The 27,876-nt window shown below is 36.8% G+C and overlaps 1 protein-coding gene across 4 annotated transcripts in view; it reads right to left on the bottom strand.

The window, feature by feature from the left end:
- Positions 1 to 27,876, bottom strand: part of LOC129771581 (calcium-binding protein E63-1) — a 236,331-nt gene that overhangs the window by 181,831 nt on the left and 26,624 nt on the right. The window contains exons 1-3 of one of the 4 annotated variants that reach the window (XM_055775370.1): positions 24,911 to 25,619; positions 6,215 to 6,247; positions 6,096 to 6,141 (exon numbers count right to left, since the gene is read on the bottom strand). In XM_055775370.1, coding sequence (XP_055631345.1) covers positions 6,096 to 6,141; positions 6,215 to 6,247; positions 24,911 to 24,937 — 106 coding nt within the window. In that variant the 5' untranslated portion in view covers positions 24,938 to 25,619. Of the gene's footprint in view, positions 1 to 6,095; positions 6,142 to 6,214; positions 6,248 to 24,910; positions 25,620 to 27,876 lie in introns of those variants that run through there. The other 3 variants (XM_055775369.1, XM_055775368.1, XM_055775367.1) reach the window with 3 other exon arrangements.

The raw sequence follows: 27,876 nt of genomic DNA, 5'->3' as shown, positions 1-27,876 counted from the left end.
TACCGTTCTGAATCATATTTCGGACAACATCATATTTTGGACACTTTGTTCTAATATCTTGAAATGCTTCATGCACTGATGATATAGCTATAAATTTGATATCACAATTGCTTCTTTAGAGTGATCCCTTGATTTCACTATCACTTCATTTTAGAATAACATTTGAATTATTACATAGTAGGAAAAAAATCAACAGCACCACTCATTATCGTTTGTGTTTGACGTTTGTTTAGCGTGAGCACGTAGAATTTACCCGTTCATAAATATTTAAATTTCTCCCGTGTTTCATCAGTTTTCATCATCGTTAACAGTTTACTGTGATTGCTTGGTAAGTGTTTCGCAGTTTACTATAAAATATAATCAAGTGTAATGTAATTTTCGTCCATATAATTACAAAATAAAGTGCCCGAAATTTGATTTAGTGTCCGAAGTTTGATTCTTATTCGCTTCATTTGAAAAGCATTTTATTCGATGATTTTCTTATGTTTTCAATCCAAGGTAGAAAGCTTAAAAGCACACTGAACTAATTTATCAAAAATATCTACCAAATAATACCTGTGCATAAAGTTCAGATCTGTTTTCTGCATCATATGCCTTAAGCGTCCGAAATATGATTCGGAGCGGGAAATATTCTTCTCTTTCTTTGGAATTTGAAGACAGACTTCCAACCAAATGTGATTTCATTCAACTCTTCCAACAAATAATGCGGAGTGAATTCTTAATTTCTGTTTCAAATGTCAAGCTCCCTCCGTCATTTGAGCCGTTGAACAAATGAATTTAGTGCCAAATTTGAATTTCTCGCCAGTGGCACAGCTGCACGATTCGCTGAATACGTCCAGTCAGATGCATTCAAATGGCAAGAAATAGTTTTCCCACATTGGGTTGCCAACATTTCTCGAAGCGGTAATTAAGTCGACAAACCGGCTGAGCGATGGATACGAGTGTGAACATTTCTGCTCAGAAAAGTCGGATAGGCTAATCGTTGACAGCTGTCGTGATGTATTGAAATCTTGTTTCCGCCAGCTTCGTGTAATTCGAACGAGCATACAAAAAATGCAACTGAACAACTATATATTTTCCTGATTTAACCAAGATGTACTGACCATCGAGTGTGTGCCAACAAAAACAAAACCATACACATTCACCTTAACCTCCTCTATCACCAAAGTCACACTACTTCCTGAATCCATCAACTCGGAATTTTATCAGCCAATAAATTATTCAAATTCTCCTCATTTCCGTGGCATATTTTACGGCTCCGCTGAATAGTGTTTGCTCGCTACGCCCTCTGTCGGATACATTCACTCTCTCTCCCGCCTTGGAATGAAGCAATTTTCCCCAAAGTCAGTGATATACACCTTATCCGGCCAAATTCCGTAACCGAGCCATAACCTGCTCGGTTTTTCTTCACCCCCTCATTTGCCGGAAACCTTTCTCTAGACGCTTGAATCGGATAATTTGATTGATGATTCCTCTGCCCGACAAATCCGCTTATACGGTTTGTTTGCTCAGTTCTTTCCCGGGGTCGTCCACCATAGTTCTTGGTAGCGTAGTTCTTGGGTAATGTCCGTAGCGTGTTGCAAAATTGTTATTCCAGCTCCCTCCTTCTTCTCCTCGCACCCAACCTCTGGTACCACCCCAGGCGGTGTCGGTTGTTTTCGAAATTAAACTTCACATTCCGCTTTCGTTCGGTCCTACGCCAAGCAGCGTTTTTGTTTGATTTGGGTCAGCAGTTATAAAACGTTTGGCTACGAAGAGAGGAGAATTTAATAGTTTTATCGCCCTTAATCACTCGGGCTGGCCTTGGGTTTAGTATGATGAGCCCGACTGGTGTCGGTATTGGAGAAATAGTCCCCCCCTTGAATAGTTTGAATAGCGGAGTGAGAAATTAAATTGGTGAACCATGCGTTTCCATGTGTTGAAGGGAAACGGTGGAGACGCACCATAGTTGAAATATTTGATGGTTCATTAGGCTTATCTATTTTTTATCTTTATATCGTTGAGATTCTCATGCGAAAACTGGTCAAAATCAATGCATAATGGTCCAGGAGATGTATTTAACTGGAAATTAGCATTTAGAGCTCGACAGTTGTTCTCTAGACAAAAACTGTCTTCGACAAAGTTGTTACATACAATAGAGCGCTCAGTTTTATGTTATCAAAAATAGGGTGACCAAAATTTTCGATGAAATAAAAAATCTAACTTTCTTATCTTTATAGATAGAGGTAAACATAATTCGACAATGTTGTAGTCCGAGTTATTTGTGACATCTTTGTAGAATAAAGTTTTTTTTCTATCTCTTGAAATAACGTTTGGGTCACCATGGAAAAATTTGTTTTTTTGCTCTAACTTTTGTATGTCAAATTCTACATACAAACTGTCTTCGGAAGACTTTTAGAACTTACTAATGCAGAACTTGTCAATACCACACCTTCACTCAAAGTTATTGATATTTTGACATAGGATAACGTCTTTCGGGAACATATTGGGGTATAAATTGAAAATCGAGCACATCGTGAAAATTTCCAATTTCAAACGCTCATTGCTCAGTCATTTCGTGATGGACTGATGAAATTTTTGCGTTAATCGATTTCGGCACTCCATAACAATTTTTTATATTGAAAAAAATAATATATGTCATAAAACTAGCTATTGAACAATTGAAAAATCTCAACCCTTATCCTAACGGAAATACTCACTTCTGATTGGTCGAAATTGACGACACATGCGGCGGGTCTCTAACAGAGACATCAAAACCAAGCTGCCTGGGGGAATTCGGCATTGCAAATACATGAAAGTAGGGGGAACTTTTGTTCCTACCGAGATGTATTCCCTAATAGAGACATCAAAACCATGCTGCCTGGGGGGAAATCGACATTGCAAATAGTATGGGGAAATTTTGTTCCTACCGAAATGTGTTCCCTAACAGAAACATCAAAACCACGGTGCCTGGGGGAAATCGGCATTGTAAATATATGAAAGTCGGAGGCATTTTTATATTGCAAGTAAGGTGAGTGATACGATTAATTCTAGCAAATAAAATTTAAATATTTTTTTTTTGAGCTTTAATGTTGGATGCTTCTTGAAATTTCATATCAATGACCAATCGTTTATTGTGAAATTTTTTGCACAAGTGTAAGTGTAAAATTGTATATGGTAGCAGTTGTGTTAAAAATGACTTGATATATGAAACGATTTATTTCAATTTTCATGAAAAAATTAATAGAAAAATTGAAAAAAATGGAGAAATATTAGAAAAAGTGATTGCTCTACATGTAGTATTAGGTGTTGTTAGTCCAATTAAAATTCGCATTGAGTAAAATAAACACCCAGAATGTAAAAATTAAAAAAGAACATTACCTTTTCCATTTCAAATATGTTTTCTCTATATTTAAGTAACATGTTTTTACTGATGAAAAAAATTGATAATTGTGTGCGGTATTGGTAATTATCTTATATGAGTTTTTTTTTCTTTATTTCATCCGTACATAACACAGGAGGCATCTCGTCTAGGATCACAGAGGGCGGTTTTCATCATATCCCGTTCCACTTAGGTATCTTTTATCTGATACGCATCATCCAACGACTGTTTACCATCCTTCTATCATCATCGCTCGGTAAACACTGGTGGAGTGAACAAACAATACCAAACAACCACACCAAATGGCCCTTTTCAGGAGGCCACCAATTCATTATCAAAGAGTTTAACGATGTAATTCATCAAACATATCCTAAATCGGTCGTGTCTCGGGCACAACCCTCCTGTGACTTTTTTTCACAAAAAAACACACTCTTTTCATTTGTTTGTCATGTTTTTCCGGGGCAAACATAAAAAATGTTTGTTGGCGGAATTTGAAAGAACGAATTTCACTCTATATAATACGTGATTTTCGTGATTTTTTGTGTTTGAGTAAATTAAAATTGAAATCATGAGTTTTTGGGTAAAACAACATCAATAACTTTAAGTAGGATTAAGATATTGACAAGTTCTGGATAACAAAATGTTGGTATTCAAAAGCTCTAAAAGTCGTACGAAGACAGTTTTGATGTAGAATTTGCAATATTAAAGTTGAAGCAAATAAACCCGTTTTTTTATGGTTACCCTAATGCAACTTAGATAGAAAGCGCGAAAAACAACTCTGTGCGTGATATTTGTTCTTTCATATGATAGAGCGCTCATTTTTATGTTATCAAAATTGTCGATGAAAAAAAAATCTAACTTTCTTATCTTTATAGATAAAGATAAAGATAGTTCAACAATGTTGTAGCCCCAATAATTTTAAACAACTTTGTAGAACAAAGCTTTTTTCTATCTTTTAATATAATCGATTTAGCGTTTTTTTCTAAGTTGCATTAGGGTGACCATGGAAAAACGGTTTTTTTTGCTTTTACTTTTATATTTCAAATTCTACATCAAAACTGTCTTTGTACGACTTTTAGAGCTTATCAATTCCAACATTTTGCGATGCAGAACTTGTCAATATATTAATCCTACTTAAAGTTATTGATGGTTTTTTACCCAAAAACTCATGATTTCAATTTCAATTTACCTAATCACAAAAAATAACATAGTGTTGAAAATCATGCATCATGTAGATTGAAATATGCTCTTGCAAATGCTGTCAATGAACTTTGTTTATGTTTGCCCCAGAAAGAATGACAAACTATTGAAGAGAGCGTATTTTTTGGGAAGAAATATTAACTTTGAGTGAAGTTGAGATATTGACAAGTTCTGCATCGCAAAATATTTGTATTAGTAAGCTTTAAAAGTCTTCCGAAGACAGTTTGTGTGTATAATATTTATATAATATAACAGTAAGAGCAAAAAAAAACAGTTTTTTTCATGGTGCCCCTAACGTAACTTAAAAAAAGGAGCTATATCGGTTATTTCAAGAGATAGAAAAAAACTTTGTTCTACAAAGATGTCTCAAATAACTAGGACTACAACATTGTCGAACTATGTTTACCTCTATCTATAAAGATAAGAAAGTTATATTTTTATTTCATCGACAATTTTGATCACCCTATTTTTGATAACATAAAAATGAGCGCACTATCGTATGTTTTTGTCTAGAGAATAACTGTCGAGCTCTATATGCTAATTTCTACTTAAATACATCTCCTGGACCATTGTGCAATGGTGTCTATGCTGGTAATTACCCCATGTTGACAACCCTCTTTTCAGTATTTTTATCAGAAAATAAAATTAAATTCTGTCGGAAAAGTGTTGGGAATTGGCCAAATGCCAGTGAGCTTTGAAACATTTCCAGCATGTTACATGAATTTCTGAACAAATGAACAAAAACTGAACAAAATTATCTATCGAATCTATGTCAAGAAGAAAAATCTTTGTTCCATCACCTATTTCATATTCAATGTAAACACTATTTCCGTTAAAGATTCCGCTGCTGGTACAGCATCACAAGTAAGCAAAAGACTGCAATCTTCCCCGGTCACACAATGCTGCGTTGGCCCTTTTCCATCGTAAAACTTGTCACACAGCACCAGTAAAACACCACGTTTTATCACCCGCCCTCAAATAAAGCATGATTGTTTTTTTCTCTCCCGCAGCTAGTGTCAATTTCACCACTCGTACTCGTTAATCTTCATCTCCAGCCTTCTGCTTTGTGGCAGCTCTGGACCAATTTTCGCTGTTTCTTACTACCAGAAAATGTTTTCCATTTTTGTTTTTTCTTAGTCCAATATCTCAGCCCCCCATTAATCATGGAGATAAACGACCGAACCACAACACCGAATGACCGGTGAAGCACATCAAACCGAACGCTCCAAATCAGCACCAATCATGCGTCGTCTCGACAACCGTTCCGAATGATGTGTATTTTTTTGCCATTCCTCTCCTGGCGATGACAGTGATAATGACCCCCGAGGATATCGATTCGCACGTTAATGGATGAGATGCATCTGGTTGGGGTTAACACAGTTGGATGACCTGATACAATGGTTCGTTGGAACCTGGTATCCTTTGTGAAATTTATAGCAAGGAAAACGAATAGTCTAAAATTATTCACTTTGTTCGATGGGGATCAGTTACCGGTTATCGGAGGTGATTCCGATGAGTGATAGTTGTTACTTACCTTTGATCTCCTCCTCGGTTAAGGCTCTGGCCTTGGACGGGGTATTCTGGAAGTGAACAGAAGTAATTGATAGCACCTATTAGACATGGAACATCGAATGGGAAAAATAGGATACTTACTTTTCGTCGTCCTATCAACGCAGCTCCCAACATCTGATGTAAGGGGAGAAACAAGAAATAAAATACAAATCAATTAATAAATACATTATAACGTTGAGTTGATTGAGAATAGTAATGTCAATGAATTTGAGGCAATCGGCTGACGGTGAGATGTTTGATAACGCAATGATGTAGTGCTGAGCCACATTGAATATTTTTTCATCTCAAATTTTTGTTTTTATTTCACTGGAAAGAATTATTTACAATAAACACAAGTTACTGTACAATACTACTTTCATTCGAACAGGACTTTTGAAGGCAAACAGGGACAAATTTTCCAAATATGAAACAATTATACAAGTAAAGTGCAAGCTTTTCAATTAACTATTGAAAATATCGGACTCATGTCAACATCGAGAAACAAGTGACATGGAACATACCCTGTTGCATTTTTTTTCTTAAGAATGTTGTTTATTGTTTTCCAACAAATGTTATCACGTCCATTTCTATTAACGTAAAGGCTATATTCGCAAGCTCTTGATAATCGCGTATTTTAATATGTAACCTATTTTTTTGAAGCCGCAACAAAATCTGTAGTCTACCGAGCCGCCAGTTTACCGAAACCTTGGTGTCAATTTTTATAGTTGATATAAAATCGATTCTCGAATGGCGAAATACAATTTGGACTATGGTGGACTATCAAAATCGATCGATTATATAGCAGTTTGTAAAACGTCAAACAATTGTAAGTAACACACAAATTATATGAAAAAAATATTCCTAAACTTTTCAAATTTCATTCGTTTTCTATTTATCTGGTATTCTGTTACCTATCCAACTATGTTCTCGCTGTTTTTTTTTTAAATGAAAATGCAACCCTGCTTCAGAGAAATGGTTACAAATGTATCGTTCAAAATATTGCCCATCACGAGCTGCAACTTTTTCCCATCATTCTGACAAAGCACGAATACTGTTTTGGTCATCAATTCATCATCAAGGATCATTTTTTTTATGTCTTCAGCGGAACTGCTGAGTAGGTTCTCTTTGTGTCTGACATAGCAATGCCTCCTTAAAACTCCTCTAAACTCTTTAAAAAAAATTTCACTATAGATTAACAGATCTTGAGACAATTTTACATTGTTAAAATTTGAATTGAACTTTTTACTTGATGCATGCTGGTTATCATTTTCCAATAGATTACCGATATTTTCATAAAGACTTATCATTATAACAACAACACTATACAAAATCGCTTTCCTGTGTTATTTTTGAATTTATTGCAATAAATATATCAACACACCGAGGTGGGTCTAGCACATCATGTAAATTCGATGATAATATTTATATATGAATTATCGAATAAAAATGAAAATTGATTCCAAAATTTGCATTTTCGTTCGATAAGTTCTATTGTGAATATATAATATTTGAGAAAACTTCCCTTCAAACTTCAACCGAGAAGTGGGAACTGATTAGTGGTTGCTCTAATGTAATCAATGGAAATCTTTACACTGCAAAAATCACACTGACCCCTTTATGACATTATTAATATATCAATAGGTGCAAGATGCATCGATCTCCATCGCTGATGATGGTTGCGTGGACGTAGTTATTCTATAATAACACAAAGATGGTCAATTGAGGGCCCTGAGTTTGAACTCACGATCGATCGCTTAGTAAGCGCACGTGTAACCAAGTGGCTACGAAGACCCCCTTGCAACATTATTCGTGATATTACTTTACTGATAATAAATAAATGTGAAACAGAACACAATAAAGAACTAAGATGGTTGAAGAAATTAATGCGATTAAAATAAATTGAATCTTGTTCAGAGATGCCAGCTTTGAACAATTGTCTTCATTTTGATGATATTTAACTTACTGTGAAGACATTTGTTTATCAAATGTACACTTCTCGCTCCTCTGAACTACTTCTCTCTCTTCATCCCATCCTCCAGTAGTCAAGTACAAGCGATGGGATAAGGTTAACCGAAGAGATACTTAAGTAAAAAAAAAAATATTTGTTTATGTGAAGACATTTTGAAGACATTATGAAGTATGTGAAGATATTTCAGTGTGATAGTATATGTTGTTTTTGGGAGATATTATTTCCATAAAAAACCTACTCTTGCTTTAAAATATCGTCAGAAGAAGCGAGGCTTTCATCTCAGTGCAATTCTCTCGCTTTATTAGCACCACTTCCCAAATCGAAGGTTTTCCGGTTAAATAACGTTTCAATAATTAGTTTCATGGATATGCTTTGAGTTACAACCAAAACTTCAAAGCTGAAATACACAAGCAGCCATCCCATGCCAAACCGATATAGTGGCTCTCAGATTCTCATCAAAAGTGGTAATTTCGACCCGGAATTGAATCCAATTAGCTAGCCTTTTTTGAAAAAAATGACACATTTGCCAAGTATTTGAATTCTAGTCACATACATCCAGTCTAGTCGCATAGAAATATTAAACGAAGGCTGAAAACATGTTAACTATGACAAATCATAGCTTAAAAACGAAAAATAACACCTCTCTGATTTTCGGATACATTATTTAAAAAACCTCAACTTTCCAGAAAAATATAAAAAAATATAGCGCCCTATCTTTAATCAAGAAAACTATGAAAAACTAACTAAATCAATAATTACAAAAACGAAGATCGCAAAGATAATATTTTTTCAAAGAAAACTAACTGATGAGCTCCAATTTGATATATGATAGGTGTTTGATATCATCTGAATCGGTCTAATAGTTCAAAAGTTATGATTTTTTGTAGTGGAAAAAAGAGAGGAAAATTGTTTTTTCGAACCATCGGTTAACTTTTAAAAATCGTATTTCAACAACGAAAAAAAAAAGGATCTCTGATATCGAGATATGTTATGTAAAAAATCCTCAGCTTTCAAGAAAAAGTATAAAAAAATATAATATAATATTGGGCTGTCAAAAAAGTCCTGCGGTATTTTTTTTTGAATTTTCATTTGTTCATATAATTAGTTACAATCATCTGTTTTAAGTCAAATATGCGCCGTTTTGTTCGATGACTTGTTCCCAACGAGATGCCAACTTCATAATACCCCTGTTATAGAAGCTCGCTTCCTTATTGGCAAAAAACTCGGATAGCCAATTTTCACAGGCCTCTTTTGTGGCTAACTTCTGACTACCTAACTCGTTCGCCATGGACAAAAACAGGTGGTAGTCACTTGGTGCAAGGTCCGGACTATACGGCGGATGCAAAAGAACCTCCCATCCGAGCTCCCGGAGCTTCTGGCGCGTCACCAAAGAAGTGTGTGGCCTGGCGTTGTCCTGATGGTAGACAATGCGGCCTCTGTTTATCAAAGATGGCCTCTTCTTAATGAGTGCGTCCAGTTGTTGGCAGTACAGGTCCGAATTGAGCGTTTGGCCATAGGGAAGCAGCTCATAATAGATTATTCCTTGACAATCCCACCAAACACACAGCAGAACCTTCCTGGCCGTTAATGAGGGCTTGGCCACCGTCTGAGCCGCTTCAGCGGGCTTCGACCACGACCGTTTGCGCTTCACGTTGTCGTAAGTGACCCACTTTTCATCGCCAGTCACCATCCGCTTCAGAAACGGGTCGATTTTGTTGCGATTCAGCAGCGATTCACATGCGTCGATACGGTCAAAGATGTTTTTTTGCGTCAACGTTTGTGGCACCCATACATCGAGCTTCTTTGTGAATCCAAGCTTCTTCAAATGGTTAATAACGGTTTGATGACTTATCCCCAGCTCTTGACCGATGCTACGGCTGCTACTATGCCGGTCTTTCTCGGCTAATTCAGCGATTTTGTCGCAATTTTCGACGACAGGCCTTCCGGAGCGTGGCGCATCTTCGACGACCTCTACACCAGAACGAAAACGTTGAAACCATCGTTGTGCGGTGGAAATGGAAACTGTATCGGGTCCATAAACTGCACAAATTTTATTGGCAGCTTGAGATGCATTTTTGCCTTTGTCATAGTAGTACTGTAAAATATGTCGGATTTTCTCTTTATTTTGCTCCACATTTGCGACACTATAACTCACGAACGACTTAACCAAACAAAACACTGTCAAGGACTAGCGCGGTATTCTAGCGCGCAAAAATACCTTTCCAACAAGCTATAGTATGACTCGATACAATGAATACAACTAGAACTACGCGCTTACAACGACACCTCGCGGAAATATCGCAGGACTTTTTTGACAGCCTAATATATAATATAGGGTCTAATGTTTTGCGATAAAGAACAAAACTACCACTTTTGACGATTTGGCATGGAATTAATAGAACACTTACCGTAGTTCCATTTTTGTGGAAGAATTGGGGCGATGTTCATTCAATCAACGGTTTAGCAAGTCATTTATCATTTCTAAGCTCATAAAATTTAGTTCGCCGTCGCGTAATATGTTCTATGTTCACATTAGTTGAAACAAACTTCAAAACTTCAATGAAAGTTCCATGGCCATGGCACGCTATATAACAATATTATTTAGAATATACATTGAATAATCTATTGTGAAGGCATTTGAAGACATTGTATTGTACAATGTGAAGCCATCTGAAAAAATCACCTGACATCCCTGATTGTGTTACCGATTATTGGTGTATGTGTATGTTTAAAAACATACGTTAAAAATGATTTTTAAGTTTGCATATTCTCAGTTTCAAGCATCTTCTGCAAGATCTGCAATGCTTTAATTTGAATGTCTGAAAATGAAAGCTTATCTGTTGGACGGCCAGTCATTTTCAATCTTCCTCAAGATTCCCGGAGACTTCGCTATCATGGTCTGGATCACCTTAAGGTCCACTTTTTTGGCACATCTGTTGGTACGGAATTTGAAGTGTTGAGTTGTGGTGACTTCCCAGCCATTTTAGTACACTGACTGGGACAGTATGCCCTAATATGACTCGATTGGCGGCGCCTGGGGTACGTCTGAGGGATGCTGTCCAAGCATCCGAAAAAAGCACTCTCGGAGATAACTGCTTCGCGACCTTCATCGTAAACATACGAAAACACACTTAGCACAAGAACGCCCACAAAGACGAGAACAAAACCTCACATAACTGTTTGTCCTCTATAGCGCGTGTGGCGGAAACGTGGCATGAATTTAGTTCCCCTACTTGTGACTCACTCATTATTATTAAGTCTCAGGTCCTAGAATCGAAGCCTGCTGCTCATGCATAATACAATTTAAAAAAAATCTCAACGATATTGATTGCTGAATTATATTTTATAGAATAATTTATCAGTATGAACTATGTTATTCCGTTAATTAACCTTCCTATACTCGAGCATACGGTCTCACAGACCGAGAATCGATAATTTTGTTTCGAGGAGGCTGCATTAACACTAGATTGCCCAAGCAAATAATTTTAACTGCTTTTCAATTTCAATTAGGAAAGCTGTTATGTATATAATGGCACAGTTTCTTAGAATGTTGTGACTTTTTACACAACATATAACAGTGTTTATTAATAATTGTAGTTATCTCCCCGCTCCTTCATTTCCGGAGATGTATATGTGTTATACCTATATAGCCCAAAAGCAGTCATTTTGACTGCTTGAGGAATTTCAAATAATAAAATTACTTTTATTACTGAATTCAGTATATTTCGTATATGACCAGTTTCGGCATTGTATTGGAAGACAGTTTTCTTTTTTTTCGATTACCGTCACATGATAACATACAAGTACATGATAAATTGTTGCCTATTGATAAGTTGCAGTTTCTCAAAAATCTAAAGTAGTAATTATTATTCAAATTTTTGTGCAGTAATACTTGTTCAAACAAGTTGTTTATTTTATTTGTTTTGAGGCCTAAATGCAGGAATTAAATGTTGAATAAAAATGAGTTATTGGAAAAGTAAACGAACATAAGTGAAGAGTGCTTCCATGTACTGTAGAATTCTGAGCTTTCGTGTGGAGATGAGGCAGATTGAATTCAAAGTGAAACATTTGACACTAAAGATAGCGATGAAAAGTCGATCACCAATGATTATGGGAGATGGTCTTATCTCGTTGTTAATAGATAACAATATTATCAAGCATATAAAAAAAAACGCACAAATGTAGACTGCTGAATTTTGAGGAATGATTTAACAACAGAATTATCTGAAATATGTGCATTTATTGGGATTTTATATGCTTGTGGAGCTTTGAGAATATTGAGAATAGTCCAGCTTGCTATCAACTAGGGCAAAATATTACAGTTGACCAGCAATTATTTTCGACAAAAACCAAATGCAGATTTTCACAGTATATGCCTAATAAAATCAATAAACTTGGCATACAATTGGAATGAATGTTTTGAATGAGCTTTCTTATTTGGGGAAGTATCATCAATGCTTCTCAGTGAACACGTTGTTCTGGAACTTGTCAAGCCATTTACAAGATGTTCAAGAAATATCACGACCAATTTTCTCTAGCATGTCACTCGTGACAAAATTATCGACAAAAAAAAACAATCCTGGTTGGAACCATTAGAGGAAACAAAAGGGAACTATCCAAATAAGCTTATCAAACGGAAGATAACATGCCTCGTTTTTCAACTCTGTTAGGTAAATCAGAGAATTGTGATCTTACAGTATATAAAAGCGGACTAAATAAAAGAGTAGCTGTTCTAGATTCTAAGCATGAATATGTGGAAATTTATAAAAGTAATGAAAAACACATGAAAAGATTTCCACCTTCATTTTCGATAAAACTACATAAATAGTCCAAAAATGATTTTTTTAAGTAAAATAGTTTATTTATTGTTCATATTCACTTCACTGTAATATTCACTTGTTATGTAACTGTAAATGATATAAAACATATTGAAAGTAAATTTATTTACACATCAGATATTCATTTTGACTACTGTTGGGCAATATAGGTATATACTAAGTTTCGGTTTTTGTAGTGTTAAATGACTATTGAAATTGAATGAAGTTGAAGAAAAAATATTTACTGGGATTTTTTTTATTCATTTATATATTTTATTACTTTGAATAAATACAAAATTACAGAGACACGCACAGTCTGTGCCCCCTGCCGAGTATACGAGTTATGATTTTACGCGCGAGTAAAGGAGGGTTATAACTTTGTTTCATGTTTATTACTACATTCATTTTCTTATGACTTTTTGATACAGTTAACGTTGGTAGACCGCAGCCTTAAATTTGAACAATTAGTCGCCCGCAATGCCCAAAAGTTTGACCACCACTGGTATATGGTATAGACACTTTAGATAGCTTCATTCATTCGTGTATTCAGCATTCAGCGGGATAAACATACTGCTGTCAAAGTAGTTGGTTGAAATAAACTTTCTTCCCGACTTCGACTCTCACACAAGTCACACGCTTTTTTGTTATACTCCGAAGAATTTGATTAAGTATCTTTTAGTAGTTTCCCTCGGATTTCCTTCGGTGATCCGGAAAATATTAATATATAGTGTGACATATATCGCAATAACGATTTTGTGTAATATGCATTGAAAATCTTGTAACTTTTCGTTACATTTCTCTGGTGCATTAAATAAATTTCAACTTTATTCCTTATATATTCCCTAAATTGCGCGTCAAGCTCTCAAATGAACTTAGACGATTACTATTATGATTATTAGATCTTGTATCTTCAACGGTTTTGAGGATTCGGAATTCGTTTAGCTATACCAACACCAACTACGATACGAAGGGTCTTGCAAACTAAATTGATCTGTGATATCGATCATGGGCTCGATAAATTTATAAGCTGAACATTGTTGCCTAATTACGAAGACAACATATGAAAATGGATAAGTAGAAATAAAAAATCCATCTTTTAGAAAATTTATTTGATACTGAAATTATGTGTCCCCAAGTGTTACCTAAGTATTGTGCAGTTAAACCATGGAACACGGAATATTTATCCCTTGCCTCCAGTATTCAGCATCCTGAAAGACAAAGGGTTTACAACGATGCTTAAAAGTATAATTGCATTTTCCCGCCTGAGTTTCCAGCTGACACACTGTGTTTCATATACAGTGCATCGCATGAAAAGGAAGACTGATGAGAAACAAGATAGGTGATGAGAAAAAATAGTTTTATCTAGATTTTATCAATTAGTTATTTGATTTTCTGGATCAGTTCAAATACATCCAAAATTGTATCAAAACTCTTATCTCTCATCCAGTTAAGTTTTGGAAATACTCAGAAGCTTGACAGTTTGACTTTCTGGTTGAACTGTTTATATTAGGCTGTCAAAAAAGTCCTGCGGTATTTTCGCGATGTGTCGTTGTAAGCGCGTAGTTCTAGTTGTATTCATTGTATCGAGTCATACTATAGCTTGTTGGAAAGGTATTTTTGCGCACTATAATACAGTCCTTGACAGTGTTTTGTTTGGTTAAGTTGTTCGTGAGTTATAGTGTCGCAAATATGGAGCAAAATAATGAGAAAATCCGACATATTTTACAGTACTACTATGACAAAGGCAAAAATGCATCTCAAGCTGCCAATAAAATTTGTGCAGTTTATGACCCGATACAGTTTCCATTTCCACCGCACAACGATGGTTGCAACGTTTTCGTTCTTGTGTAGAGGTCGTCGAAGATGTGCCACGCTCCGGAAGGCCTGTCGTCGAAAATTGCGACAAAATCGCTGAATTAGCCAAGAAAGACCGGCATAGTAGCAGCCGTAGCATCGGCCAAGAGCTGGGGATAAGTCATCAAACCGTTATTAACCATTTGAAGAAGCTTGGATTCACAAAGAAGCTCGATGTATGGGTGCCACACACGTTGACGCAAAAAAACATCTTTGACCGTATCGACGCATGTGAATCGCTGCTGAATCGCAACAAAATCGACCCGTTTCTGAAGCGGATGGTGACTGGCGATGAAAAGTGGGTCACTTACGACAACGTGAAGCGCAAACGGCCGTGGTCGAAGCCCGCCGAAGCGGCTCAGACGGTGGTCAGCCCTCATTAACGGCCAGGAAGGTTCTGCTGTGTGTTTGGTGGGATTGTCAAGGAATAATCTATTATGAGCTGCTTCCCTATGGCCAAACGCTCAATTCGGACCTGTACTGCCAACAACTGGACCGCTTGAAGGTAGCACTCATGAAGAAGAGGCCATCTTTGATAAACAGAGGCCGCATTGTCTTCCATCAGGACAACGCCAGGCCACACACTTCTTTGGTGACGTGCCTGAAGCTCCGGGAGCTTCTTTGGGGAGGTTCTTTTGCATCCGCCGTATAGCCTGCACCAAGTGACTACCACCTGTTTTTGTCCATGGCGAACGAGCTAGGTAGTCAGAAGTTAGCCACAAAAGAGGCCTGTGAAAATTGGCTATCCGAGTTTTTTGCCAAGAAGGAAGCGAGCTTCTATAACAGGGGTATTATAAAGTTGGCATCTCGTTGGGAACAAGTCATCGAACAAAACGGCGCATATTTGACTTAAAACAGATGATTGTAACTAATTTTATGAACAAATGAAAATTCAAAAAAAATACCGCGGGACTTTTTTGACAGCCTAATATTTTACAGGGATTAGATTCTGCTAATATTTCAATAGACATGACTGGAAGAAAATATGTATCCAACTGGTTGCATACAGAATCTGTAACCTTTTTCATGGGGTGCACCGTGTGTTATCCAGTACGGGCGTGTTTTGTTCCCAGTGTAACTTCCAATGTGTTACTACCATGGAGGATAATTAAATATACCCCTTTACTCCACATTACGGTTAATTCTTTCCGCTGGTCTGGGAAGGAGAGAATAGAGCGGATAATAACATTAAAAATTAACGCTCTGACAGACTTACTGTAGATATTTGTACAGCTCCAAGAGCAGCAGTTTGTGCAACAGAGGATAGGTGATATTTGTAATATTTTTTGCATTTGAAAACATCATCCTAAAGCCTAACTTTTCTTAGAAAAAGAAGCCGGCACCACGTGAAGTCACCTTTCCCGCCATCACCCAACCAACCAAGCCCAACCAAAATTTCATGCCTGTCACATCAATTTGTTGACAGGAAATTGGCAGTACAAATGCAATTTCCTGTCAACAAGTTGATTGACCACTTACTAAATTGTGGACTGCGCCGACAGGGCGGAAAGGAAACAAAACACTTCGTTCACGTGGCAGGTTTTTTTTTGGTGTATTTTCGATGAATTGATGATTGCTGACAGACGGCCGCCTTTTTTCGGCTTCACAAACAACATTATACCGCATCATTAATACCATACTTAAGTTGTCACACGGCTAAACTAAAAATAAACTCCCAGCGAGGAAAAACTGGCCCACTCTTCTGAAATGTGCTCTTTCGGGGAAATCGCACCTTGGATGAATTTCCCGCCGCAGCAGCATCCGGCTCCATTCTCAACCATTCAATGGCCCGTAATTTGGTGGTCGGGGCGAACAGAGTGCGCCAAATTTCCAATGAAGCGCGAAACTTCGCAGAACCAGAAATATGGATCACCCAAAATAGAGTCGACGTTTGGGCGGATTTTATTTGCTTTATTGCATTTTTAGCCGGGGAGACGATCATTTTGCATACGATAAATGTAGAACAATGCATGTCTAACCGTTGACTAACCGGAAGGGATGTTCTAACCGGGGAGAAGACCCATATGTTACTTCGGTATACAGTTGTCGCGTCGCGTTGAAATTGTCACTCGCGAGATAAAAATAGTTTGGCATCAGTTACATACCTGTGCCGAGTAGTTTCAAGAATATTTTTAGCCGAGCAACTAATTTAATGTTACCAGCGGTGCAATTGTGTTTTATGTGGTGTGACCGATGCTGATTCTAACCGGTTGACGACTGTTCATAACTACCTTTTGAAACAAGGTATCGTATATTCAGGAATGTCAACTTAAGTAAATCCAGTGATCATTTAGAACGGAAAGGGTAAATCTTGGTAGGTTATAGAATTGTATAAAGAAATTCAAAAACAAGAGTTTCATTACAGAGATTTTTTTATATATGAAGAGCTGAATCAGAATAATATTTTCCAAATAGTTTGAACGCAGTATTGTAAGTGAAATCGTCTTTTTTCACTCTTCTCAAAAAGTAATAATTCTTCAAAATATTAAAATTCATCAATTTGAAAAATTACTATTATTAATTAGCTACACTTATTTGAGACCGATAAATTTGTAATTCAGAGTACCTGAATGCACTCTTTTTCGGGTAATTCGGCTTGTAATTGTTGACATTATCGGTATTATACATTCTGTCAAATATATACAGGTCGGACTTGATTATATATAATCGCAATTTCACTTTCAACGTTAATTTTCGAATCCAATACATAATCGAATCACAAAAAGTTATTTTTCGATTAATGTTTGACATTCATACATTAAATCGAATCCGACCTGTACAAGGAATTTGTAATTTTAAATCATCATTGTTCAATTTTTCTGTTTTTCTTAAGTTTGTACTACTGTCAGTGGTCTAAATGTCAATTTTTTAGCGCGGTTTGTCATTTAGTTTTCTTGCAGCGTCATTAAGAACAAGTTAATTTTTTCTTCACAGCAATTTTTAATATGGATAATTCTATTGGTCAAAAATATTGTGTGAAATGTTGTGTTGCAAAAAAAATTTCTTGTGCTGAAACGTTGAAAATATTGCAGAATCTATTTGGTGACTCAATGTCTAAAAGACGGGTGAATAAATGGTACAAAGCAGGGGTGGCCAAACTTTTAGGCATTACGGGCGACTGACTGTTCAAATGTTAGGCGGCGGTCTACCAACGTTGACTGTATCAAAAAGTTATTTAAAAATGAATGTAGTACAAAGTTTTAACCCTCCTGTACTCGCACGTAAAATCAAAACCCGTATACTCGCGCACGGTGTCACAGACTGTGCTTGTCTCCGTAATTTTTCTATTGTGCATTTTTAGGCGTTATTTGTACATTTTTTTAAAGTAAAGAAAGATATAATTTAGTAAAAAAAATCCAGAAAATATTTTTATCGAGATTACAGCGCTTGCAAAACAAAATAATGCGGTTGATACTAAAATGTAACAGATTCACTTCCTCATGTTTTATGTTGGACGCTCTGCAATGGTTATCCGTGAAGCAAAGGATTGTTTATTTAACTATGGTGTTCATTTTCGAAGTAGTTAACGATTTGCTGCCTCGATATTTGTGTGATCGAGTTGAAAGAGGAAGTGAAGTCAATTCAAAACAAGGCTGGCGGTGAGAGGCTGGCTGTGAGACCATATGCTCGAGTGTAGGAAGGTTAATTGAAGGAGGGTTAATTGATAAATTACTCTATAAAATAAAGATAATTAACGGTTACTAAATAATTGAGAAGTGATACTTTATTCTCTGTAAAGTCTCATCAATCAATATCGTTGATTTTTTTTAAGGAAATTGTCATTTATGAGAATACATATATTTTCCATAAAAATTCACCCAAGATGATTATTATATTCCTCAATTACCTAGAGGTATAACGACCCTCTATTGGAAATATTGGCCCCGATTATGTAAATTGAATCGAACGGTCGATTAGATCCATATAATTAATTTGTAAATTGATAGATTCTTATCGAATCGAGTTCTTTCTCGAACGTCAGCGAATTGCATATTATGAAACGTTGCCGAAATGTTTCCCAAAGCAAAATATCATAAATGCAACAAACAAACCTAACAGCTCGAAAAATTATGCCCACAGCTTTCACCCGCTTGTATCTATAACAGTAAAATAGTGCCAACCGGCAAAGTTCTGTTCAACTAGAATTAAAATAAGTGCCAATATTTAATTTTAGAAATTTCTAATTTATCATTCATCACTGTTGCTCTTTTCATGACTATATTTCTTGAAAGAAATCTGCACATTACTTATCATAGTTTTAAAACTAAAATAACAATATTTCATGAAAACTCACATTCGCAATTTTGAAAGGCAAAGATTTCACTAAAAATTTAGTTTTTATTGATTTTCGAAACCTTATACCGGGTGTTTCAAGCATTATCAATGGGTCATTTAACAAATGATATGCCTGGAGAAAACATTGTTGACATTGTTCCTATTGACAATTTTTTGCTTTATTTCATGTACGGTCAAACAACTGGATGTGTTATAATTCAATAACTTATAATCTGAAATAAAATATTAAAACGGAAACTTTGATGAATAAATATCTACTCTTAGAACTAATATGTTTTATTGAGGTTAGCATCCACACCGTATAAAATATTCTCGGCAAAAAGTGGAGGGATATTTAATTCATTGCGTTTGGAGGTGACAATTTCGCCTAGGCGCCTTGGAATACCTACGCGGACTACCGTTTGGCCATCCCTGGTATAAAGCATTCAAAGACGGCCGGGAAGAGATAAACAATTTGTCACGTCAAGGACGACCATCCACATGATGAAACCCTCAACAAAATGAAAGTAATGGAGATCGGAATTCGTCATTTAAATTTGAGCAAGCTAGCCCGTGAATTAAATATATCTCAAGAGACCGTTCTCACCGAAATGTCGCAGCACGACTGGTGCTGAAAAAGCTCATTTTTTTCAAAAATTTAATCGCAATCAAGTGCCTTCCGTTTTGTGAGACCCCTATTGACAGCATTGAGGACATAAAAACGAATTCGCTGTGCGAACTGAAAGCAATTGTTGCGATGACTGGATTGTTCGTTGGAAAAAGTGTATTGCTTCAGATAGGCCCCACTTTGAAGGCGATAACATTAATTTAGATGATAAATAAAGCAGTCGTATTTTTAGTTCTCGGTAGCAGTAGCATTTTCGATTAAATACTTCTTAATTGCGAACTATTTTCCCACATCACACACACTGTGAGCCTTCGAAGTATCATCTTGATATGGCTAAAATTAATGAAGGTTTGTTACACTTTCGGTAACGGATTGAATTACAACGGCTTTAAACTTCTGCAGTTCATTCGTCTCGGTTCGCTACAGGCCAATTTGGAAAACTTAAGAGAGGACCCCGGTCTGGAAAGTTGAAAAAATCGAAACAAAATTTCATGCATTTTCGGGAAGCTTATGCCCTTATAAATGTTGCCCTGAAAGTGTTTTTCGATATTTGATTTCGTTGGAAAGTTACAGCTAAAAATATGATGTCAACTCAAGGGATATAGTATTGCTGAACGAATTTTTAAACGCGTTTTCTCGAAACCATGTTTTTTCAGCTGGTGGTATCGATATCTCAGGATCTACTCGTCCAATTTGGCTGAAATTTTTTATCAGCATGTACAAATGAATTATCTAAAGCGTTACATAGCCGTTTTTTGATATCTCATTTTCCGATTTTTTATGATCTTTTAAACAGCAATTTTTCATAAAAAATAACTTATTTTTTACAAAAATGGCCACCATTTCGACAATTTTTTGAATTTTCAAAAACTCCTATGTAACGCTTTAGGTATTGTCCAAAAGTTTCAAAATATTCATTGGAATTCGTTCTGCGATACTTCAGATGCTTCAGAACCGGTACCACCAGCAAGATACTGATTTTCAGACAGCATCTACGCATCCAGGTGTCAACAGCGTAATAATCATTATTCGTGCAGTCAAAAAATGGAAAACACATCTTCAAACATACCTTATACAATAACTAAAATATCCGAACACTACACTTTATTCCTAACCTAGGAAAAAAAATCACGAATATTCATGATTTTTCGACCTTCTAGACAGGGGTTCCCCCTTAAACTAACTCTCTCTCAGCCTTGAGAGAGAGAAAAAATGGGCTTTGGAAAGCCTTGAGGATCGTTGCCACTTGATCGCCATGGTGAGTGATGAATCGTGATTAATTTGTTCGTTTTCACTATGACTAGGGATGACACAAGAAAGAACATTTTGCACACTTGGTGTGCTTCCTTCAACCAAATCGCAAAACAGTCTATTGTGCACCACACAAGCGTGAAAAAGTACGACAAGTGCGACAACGATTTTTCCTTGAAGGATATGCTTAGATCCGTTAGAAAATCTGGTTCCAATCAGCCTATTTTGGATCGTAAAGTAATGACTTATATCCAACAACACCAAACGGTATCAACGCATGGAAAGCATTGTAATGATTTAGAGAATCAAGGCCAGGAACTCCTTGAAGACATACGAACCAAAACAAGGGCATGCAAACTGTATAACCGGCTACTGGACAACAGCAACCAGTGCCTCCTGACGGACGACGAAACATAGGTCAAACAGGATTCAAGAATGCTTACAAGGCCGCAATTCTTCACGGAATCGGTGGAGGAGAAGGTGGACGATGCTGATTGCACAATTGCGCTGGAAAAACCTGGAGAGAAGGTTCTATTATGGTAAGCTATTTATACTTGTGGTCGGCGGTCTCCTATTTTCTTCATAAAAGGTGCAATCAAAGCTGAAATTTACAAAGATGAATGCTTGAAAAAAAGATTGCTGCCCATCTATACGAGCGTGGTCTCTCCCTCTCTTCCGGTCGGATTTGGCGGCATTACGCTAAGCCTGTATTGCAGTGGCTCTCAGACAATAATACCCAATTCGCCGAGAAAACCATCAATCCATCAAATGGCTCAGAGCTCCAATAAATTGAACGTTACAGGGCGATTGTGAAAAGGATCTTCAAGAAGGAGGTAGCAGCTTCCCATACCATGGAGAAATTTTTAGAAAAATGGACAGCAGCATCCAGGAAATCCACAACAGCTTCCTTGCAGAATTTGATGGAAGTTATTTCGTCAAAAGTGCGGTCGTTCTATAGAGCATAACATTATATATTCAGATTAAGGTGCCAATGAATGTGTGAGAAAAAATCGACCTCAAAATTTTAAAAAGTTACCCTATAAAAAGTTGATGGGTCTGGGGCACTAGAGGCACGGACGCGATCTTGACATAGGGCTGTGATTGTGTGTAGAAATTGAATTTGAATTGAGTTTTTTCGTTGTTCAAAATCTGTATTTTTGTCTTTTTTGATACAACAAATGGAAGTCATGAACATATGCGTGAGTATACCTTTTCGAACTTCTAAATCAGCAGCCGGTAAAATTCATTAATTGCATTGTCTATATAATCAAAAAACATGCTCGATATAATGACATCGTGGACCACAATTCCATAAATTGTTAGTAGCAAGACCTACACGTTAAAGGTGAATTGAGTACGAATTGATTGGACAACAATCTGAACTTCAATCTAATAAAATTTCTATCGATGTTCAACCTTTTGAGCCAGGCTCTCGTCAAATCTTTGAGGAGTATAGAGTGAAACATCCAATATCATCTTCAAGATCATTCCTAAATCATCCCTCCATTGATTCTGACAACTGATAAATGCCTATTACCGGCAAATCGAGAATAATTCATAATACGCATCTAATTGCATTACGAGCTAACGCCTAATTGTAGGCGAAAAGATTGCTCGTTGCGTTGTGGTGGAAAAAGAGGCTAGTAAAATCGAAAAAAACATACCCATTTGAATTGTCAAATTATTAACTTTTTTTTACTATATTGACTGTTTATGTTTTGAACCAAAAAAAAATATGGATAAATTTCCTGTCCAATGGTATATAACACAACATATGTCGCGATAACGATTTTGAGTAATATGCGTTTGAAAACTCTTAACGAATCGTTACATTTTTCGTAGAGTCATCCCCCTATATAGAAATCAAAGACATAGTCCTATGTCAAAAATGTTCACCACCTCGAAAAAACACCCTATTTAAAATATCAGCTCAATCGGACTTAAGGGAGAATGGCGCAAAGCGGTCAAAGTTTGAGTTTTTTGAATGTCGAAAAATCACCCAACTATTAAAAAAAAAAATTTGGATGCCGAAGATCTACTGTCATCTAGAAAACAATTTTTTTGTCAAAAATCGACACTCTGGGACAATATGGTACCTTCTAGTCCTAAGCCATGAAAACAACAAAAAAATACTGCAATCAAGAATTTCATAAACAAAATCCATATTTTGGCAAGTGCAATGTTTTTCCAGAAAATACTAAGTAATTGTTATTAATTTGATATATGTGGAGGCGATCTGGCGTAGTGGTAACATCCATGCCTCTCACGCTAAAGGTCACGAGTTCAATTCTCACTCCCGACATTCTTCCAAAAATGGAAGTAAAAGTGACGAACCAGCCAAATGAGTTGAAAGTCACTATAATACAGATAAAAAAAAAAAAAAATTGATATATCGATCATCTGAATCGGTCCTGTAGTTCAAAAGTTATGAGCTTTCGAAAAAAGCAATTTTTTGGGAAAATGGCAAAAAAATTGATTTTTCGGACCACCCTAAAATGGAAAAAAGCACCATAATGAAAACATTAAAAATACGGGTCTAGAATTTTGTGATAAAGAACACTTGTACATAGTACTGATCTTCAATAGAACAAAAATAAAAGCTGGAATAATAATTGCGTTTTATTTTTCTTCGCGAATAAATGTTGCTAAGGACTTTTCGATATAGTCCTTAAAACTTTCTCAGTTCAATTAAAACTAAACTAAACTTGGCCCTAAGGAAGGTGATTTGAAAAGCCTCGCTGCCAATGCCGTCTGGTTTACTAACCGGTTGATAGCTGCTTCATTTTGTAGTCCATATTAGGAACACACAAGGCGGTTTCAACAGGTACAACAGGTTCAAAAGTACCCGCAAATTGCTAATTTCTTCAGTGACGATTTTGTCAAGATGCTTCGATTTGTAGTTTGTGTGTGGTAATCGCCATGCGGTCTACAAAAATGTATGGGTTAAAAAACCTCGCTTTTTTGCAACAAATTAATTCAAATTCAGCAAACGGTACACCAGCCCCATCAACGGCCAAATATATAAAGAAGAATGCCTCCAGGCGGGTCCACGAAGGTGAAGCAAATTCGCTCTTTAGAGCGTGAAGCAAACTCTTTAGAACATCGCCCAATTTGCCCGAAACCATGATTTGAAGAATGAGTGGATGAAATTATATAAGAAAGATGGTGCAAGTGTTGCACAGGATTTAAAGGGAGCAGGTCGAATAAACAAATTTTGCAAAAACTTAGCTAATACGTGTTTATTTATTCTCTGATAGTTTCAAAAATGTCCGACTTAAAATGAATTTTTGGTGATAATTTTTTGTCTGTTGTAGTTTTTTTTCGAGTACAGTCTTTAGAATGAACAAGTTTTTTTTGCAAGCTACAAGCTACAACACAATTTTGATCTTTCAAAAATTCACACTATGGTAATGAATTCGGAATACTATAAAATTATTTTTCCACCATTTTCTCCCCTATTCGATCTTTTGGCGAATACGATTTCTGCTAATAGCCAACATTAATCACAAGCTGAGAAGGAAACTGATGCGTTACGGAATTAGCTAGAATTAGCTTCCTCTTTCTCAAACCGCTTTTCCTCTGTGGATAAATATCCTCTTATCATTACACCCGACAGCTTCGGGTGAAATCCTTCCAGCCGGGCAACATTCTTGGATTGGTTTCTATTCCGAAATCATTGAGAGAAGGGTGGAAGCGGCGACGAATATTTATCAATCTCATTGATACTCTAGAAGGGGAAGATGTTCGATAGGAGATTGCTCTGAGAATCAGAGGATAAACGAGTGTTGAGCCACAAGCAATCTGCTTCTCATGGGGGTATTAAAACGAATTTGTTGATATCAATCCTTCGAACAGCTTTCTCGGTTTACACGAAATAGCGGCCAAACATTTATGACTTTTTTTTTAACTCAAATTGTATATTACTTTCAATTATAATTCAATCCTAATAACCAGTTGCTCAAATAACCCAAATAGTGGAAAATTATACGAGTATGTATATATACCTTAATATGACTGTAAAATCCACTCATTCGCGTTTGTCACTGACACTTAAAAATAAATTTTCCTCTACCGCCTCCCTCGTATCACCCACGATCTTTCTTATTTCTCACTTCACCACAACACACTCTTGCACCACCCGCAAACTGTTGGCTATTTTTAAAAACCGTTCCCGTTGTCAACAAAAAATCAGTTTAATCGACTCATGTGACACTCTGTGAATGTTATTTGTTCTCTTCTCCCTGACTGTCTCCGCAACCGTTTGTTAACGATTCCCCTAATCGGAACAACACCGATCGGTTGAAACCGGCTGAGTCCGCGCAGAAGGTTACACACTTTTTTCGACTCTCTGCACTCACTTCGGTCGTAGGTCCTAAGGTCGATACTGTGTAATGCGGAAGTTATCCCGAGGCTACGGTTTGCTCGGTAAGGCAAAATCCTTTACAAACTTTCAACTTGAGATGGCCATCGACCGATTCGCGGCTTCAAAAAGGAACACATGCGCTCGAATTTATCCGGAAACACTCATACTTTCACTTTCACGAACAAACCACTACACACAGGCCACTACACTTCGGAATAGATCGAATAGTTCGTAATCCTTGACACGTCGCCAGCTATAATTAAACGCCTCTTTTACGCGGTCGCCACTTTCCGCTGGCTGGAGCATGCAATTAATTGCAGTAGGTGAGCAGCACTTGACCAAATCGACGTCCGGACGTTGGGATCCTTGCCGAGGTGAAAAACGAAACAGTGAAATGAACGCCGTGAGAGAAATATCCGTCGGATGCGCACACTTCTGCTGGTTGTAAAAGATCAACCGAAAAAAAACATCATCTACCACCGATCGAGAAGCGTTGAGTCGTACGAGAGAATCAAAAGCGCTATCGTCATTGACGGGGTACGAATCAGCCGGTTCAGGGGGCTTTGTCAACTGTCCACAACCACATCGTGGATCACCATGAACCTCCACGAGGCGGCGGGATTGATTGCGAAGGGGGAGGTGTTTGTCTGTTTTCTTGTGTTACCGTTTCACAGCTCTTGATTCATCGCGACTTGGCTCGTGGTATGTAATGCGAGACACGATCTTAATTCATTTGACATGTTTTATTTGGGTCTATTTCTTTTCTCTTTCTGATGCGTAGTTCTCGTTCTAGGGAAAAACCCCGGGGATTACATGATACACATGATGGGCTAACGCGTGGCAACTACAAATCAGGACAAACGACGATGCAACATCTCGAGCGTTAACCCTATTCACGAACGGGTTCAGGTGGGTTCTGATGATCCTACAGTAAGAATCGATACAATATCACGAACATCGATTCAACTACGTTTCGCTTTAAGACAGCAAGTCATCATCATGAACTATTTGTATGAATGTCATCAACTGTCACTTTCACGCTGATGTGTCGAAAAAATTAAACTTAATATATGACTGTCTATTTATAGGAAAACGCAGTCATTGAAGGGTGAAGCTTGCAGTATTTTGTTTTCTTCTGTTACTAGAATGAGTATGACATCAGCATAATAAATATTGCTGTGCAGACAATCGGGTATAGAGAGGATCATCTCTGATGCCACAATCATGCCTTAGAGAATTTCGACTTTTGAACCTTATATTCTCTGCGATATTTTTATCGTCAAGGGTGAAATTAGATTGAGTGAGCATTTTGAGTATGCAACCATTAAAAAAAAAAGAATTATCATATTAGTCCGTCATTGAATACTCAATTTTTGAATTGTATGTAGAATAGGTCCTGCTGTTAGGCTTCGGTACAATCACCTATCAAAATGAGAAAATGCCTAGAGGAGTTGGCGAGCGCGACATGGCTTGTAATTTGAGCATTTCCAACGTTGTTTAAGATTTTAACAACAGCCCGATCGCTTCCATGAAGAAGACTAACTTTATCAGGTATCTTTCTGGGATTGTGTCACATTTACCTGAAACCCGCTCACCCGAAAACTCATTCACCCGAAGAACGTTCACCCAAATGAAACAAATACCCGAATGCGATAGCTACCCGAATGTAACATCTACCCGAAGTGACACTCACCCGAATACGACATTTACCCGTATGTAGCAATAACCCGAATGAAACAGTTACCCAAATGTCACATTTTGCGAATTTTATTGTTAGGAAGTATTTGTATATCTATTTCTGATCAGTGTTATATAAAGATCATATTTATCTCGTACGTTCATTTCCATTCAAAAGTATTTTTCGTGAAATAGCGGCGTTGAATAAAATCCTTTACAAAATAATCAAAAGTGAAAGAGAGCAGTTTTATAACGTATCATGAAGTTCTGACAATTTTGGTACAAACGTAGTATGGCACTGAAGTGCAATTTTGATTATGACTTTATTTTTTGCAATAAAATTTATTCTGAGATCACTGTAATGGGGGCAAAGACGAGGATAAGGATAAGGCAACATCATTTTTTCAAATTTCCTTTTTACAATCTCTCATTTTACTTCACAACTTCGTAACAGGAGATTCGACAAAACTCATAATCTGATTTGTCGAAATTTTTCCTACTTCATTCGGGTAAACATTTCGTTCGGGTAAATGCTGCATTCGGGTTATTGTCGCATTCGGGTATTTGTAACATTCGGGTGGATGTCATTCAGGTATGTGTTACATTCGGGTAAATGTGCTTCCGGTAAACGTGTTTCGGGCAAATGGTATTCGGGTGAATGGGACATAACCCTTTCTGGTTACACAATACATTTTTCCCACTCTTTCGCACAGTAGAGGGATATGTCAAAACAAGTATAAAAAAAAAATTAGTGGGTTATATCTATAATATAACCGCAAGGTTGACGTGGAACTACCTTAGCTTAGCAATCATTCGTTTGTATTGAAGAATTTATTGATTTTTTTTATGATTGAATGAAACAGTTTCCAAATTCAATTGAGTTCAATATATTTGCTCTGTGAGTGAAAAAAATTAACAAATGCCGTGTAA

Source organism: Toxorhynchites rutilus, chromosome 2 (genome assembly GCF_029784135.1).
Source record: "Toxorhynchites rutilus septentrionalis strain SRP chromosome 2, ASM2978413v1, whole genome shotgun sequence".
Taxonomy (NCBI): Eukaryota; Metazoa; Arthropoda; class Insecta; order Diptera; family Culicidae; genus Toxorhynchites; species Toxorhynchites rutilus.
Note: the sequence above shows the minus strand (reverse complement) of the source record. Positions and strands in the feature narration are given on the sequence as shown.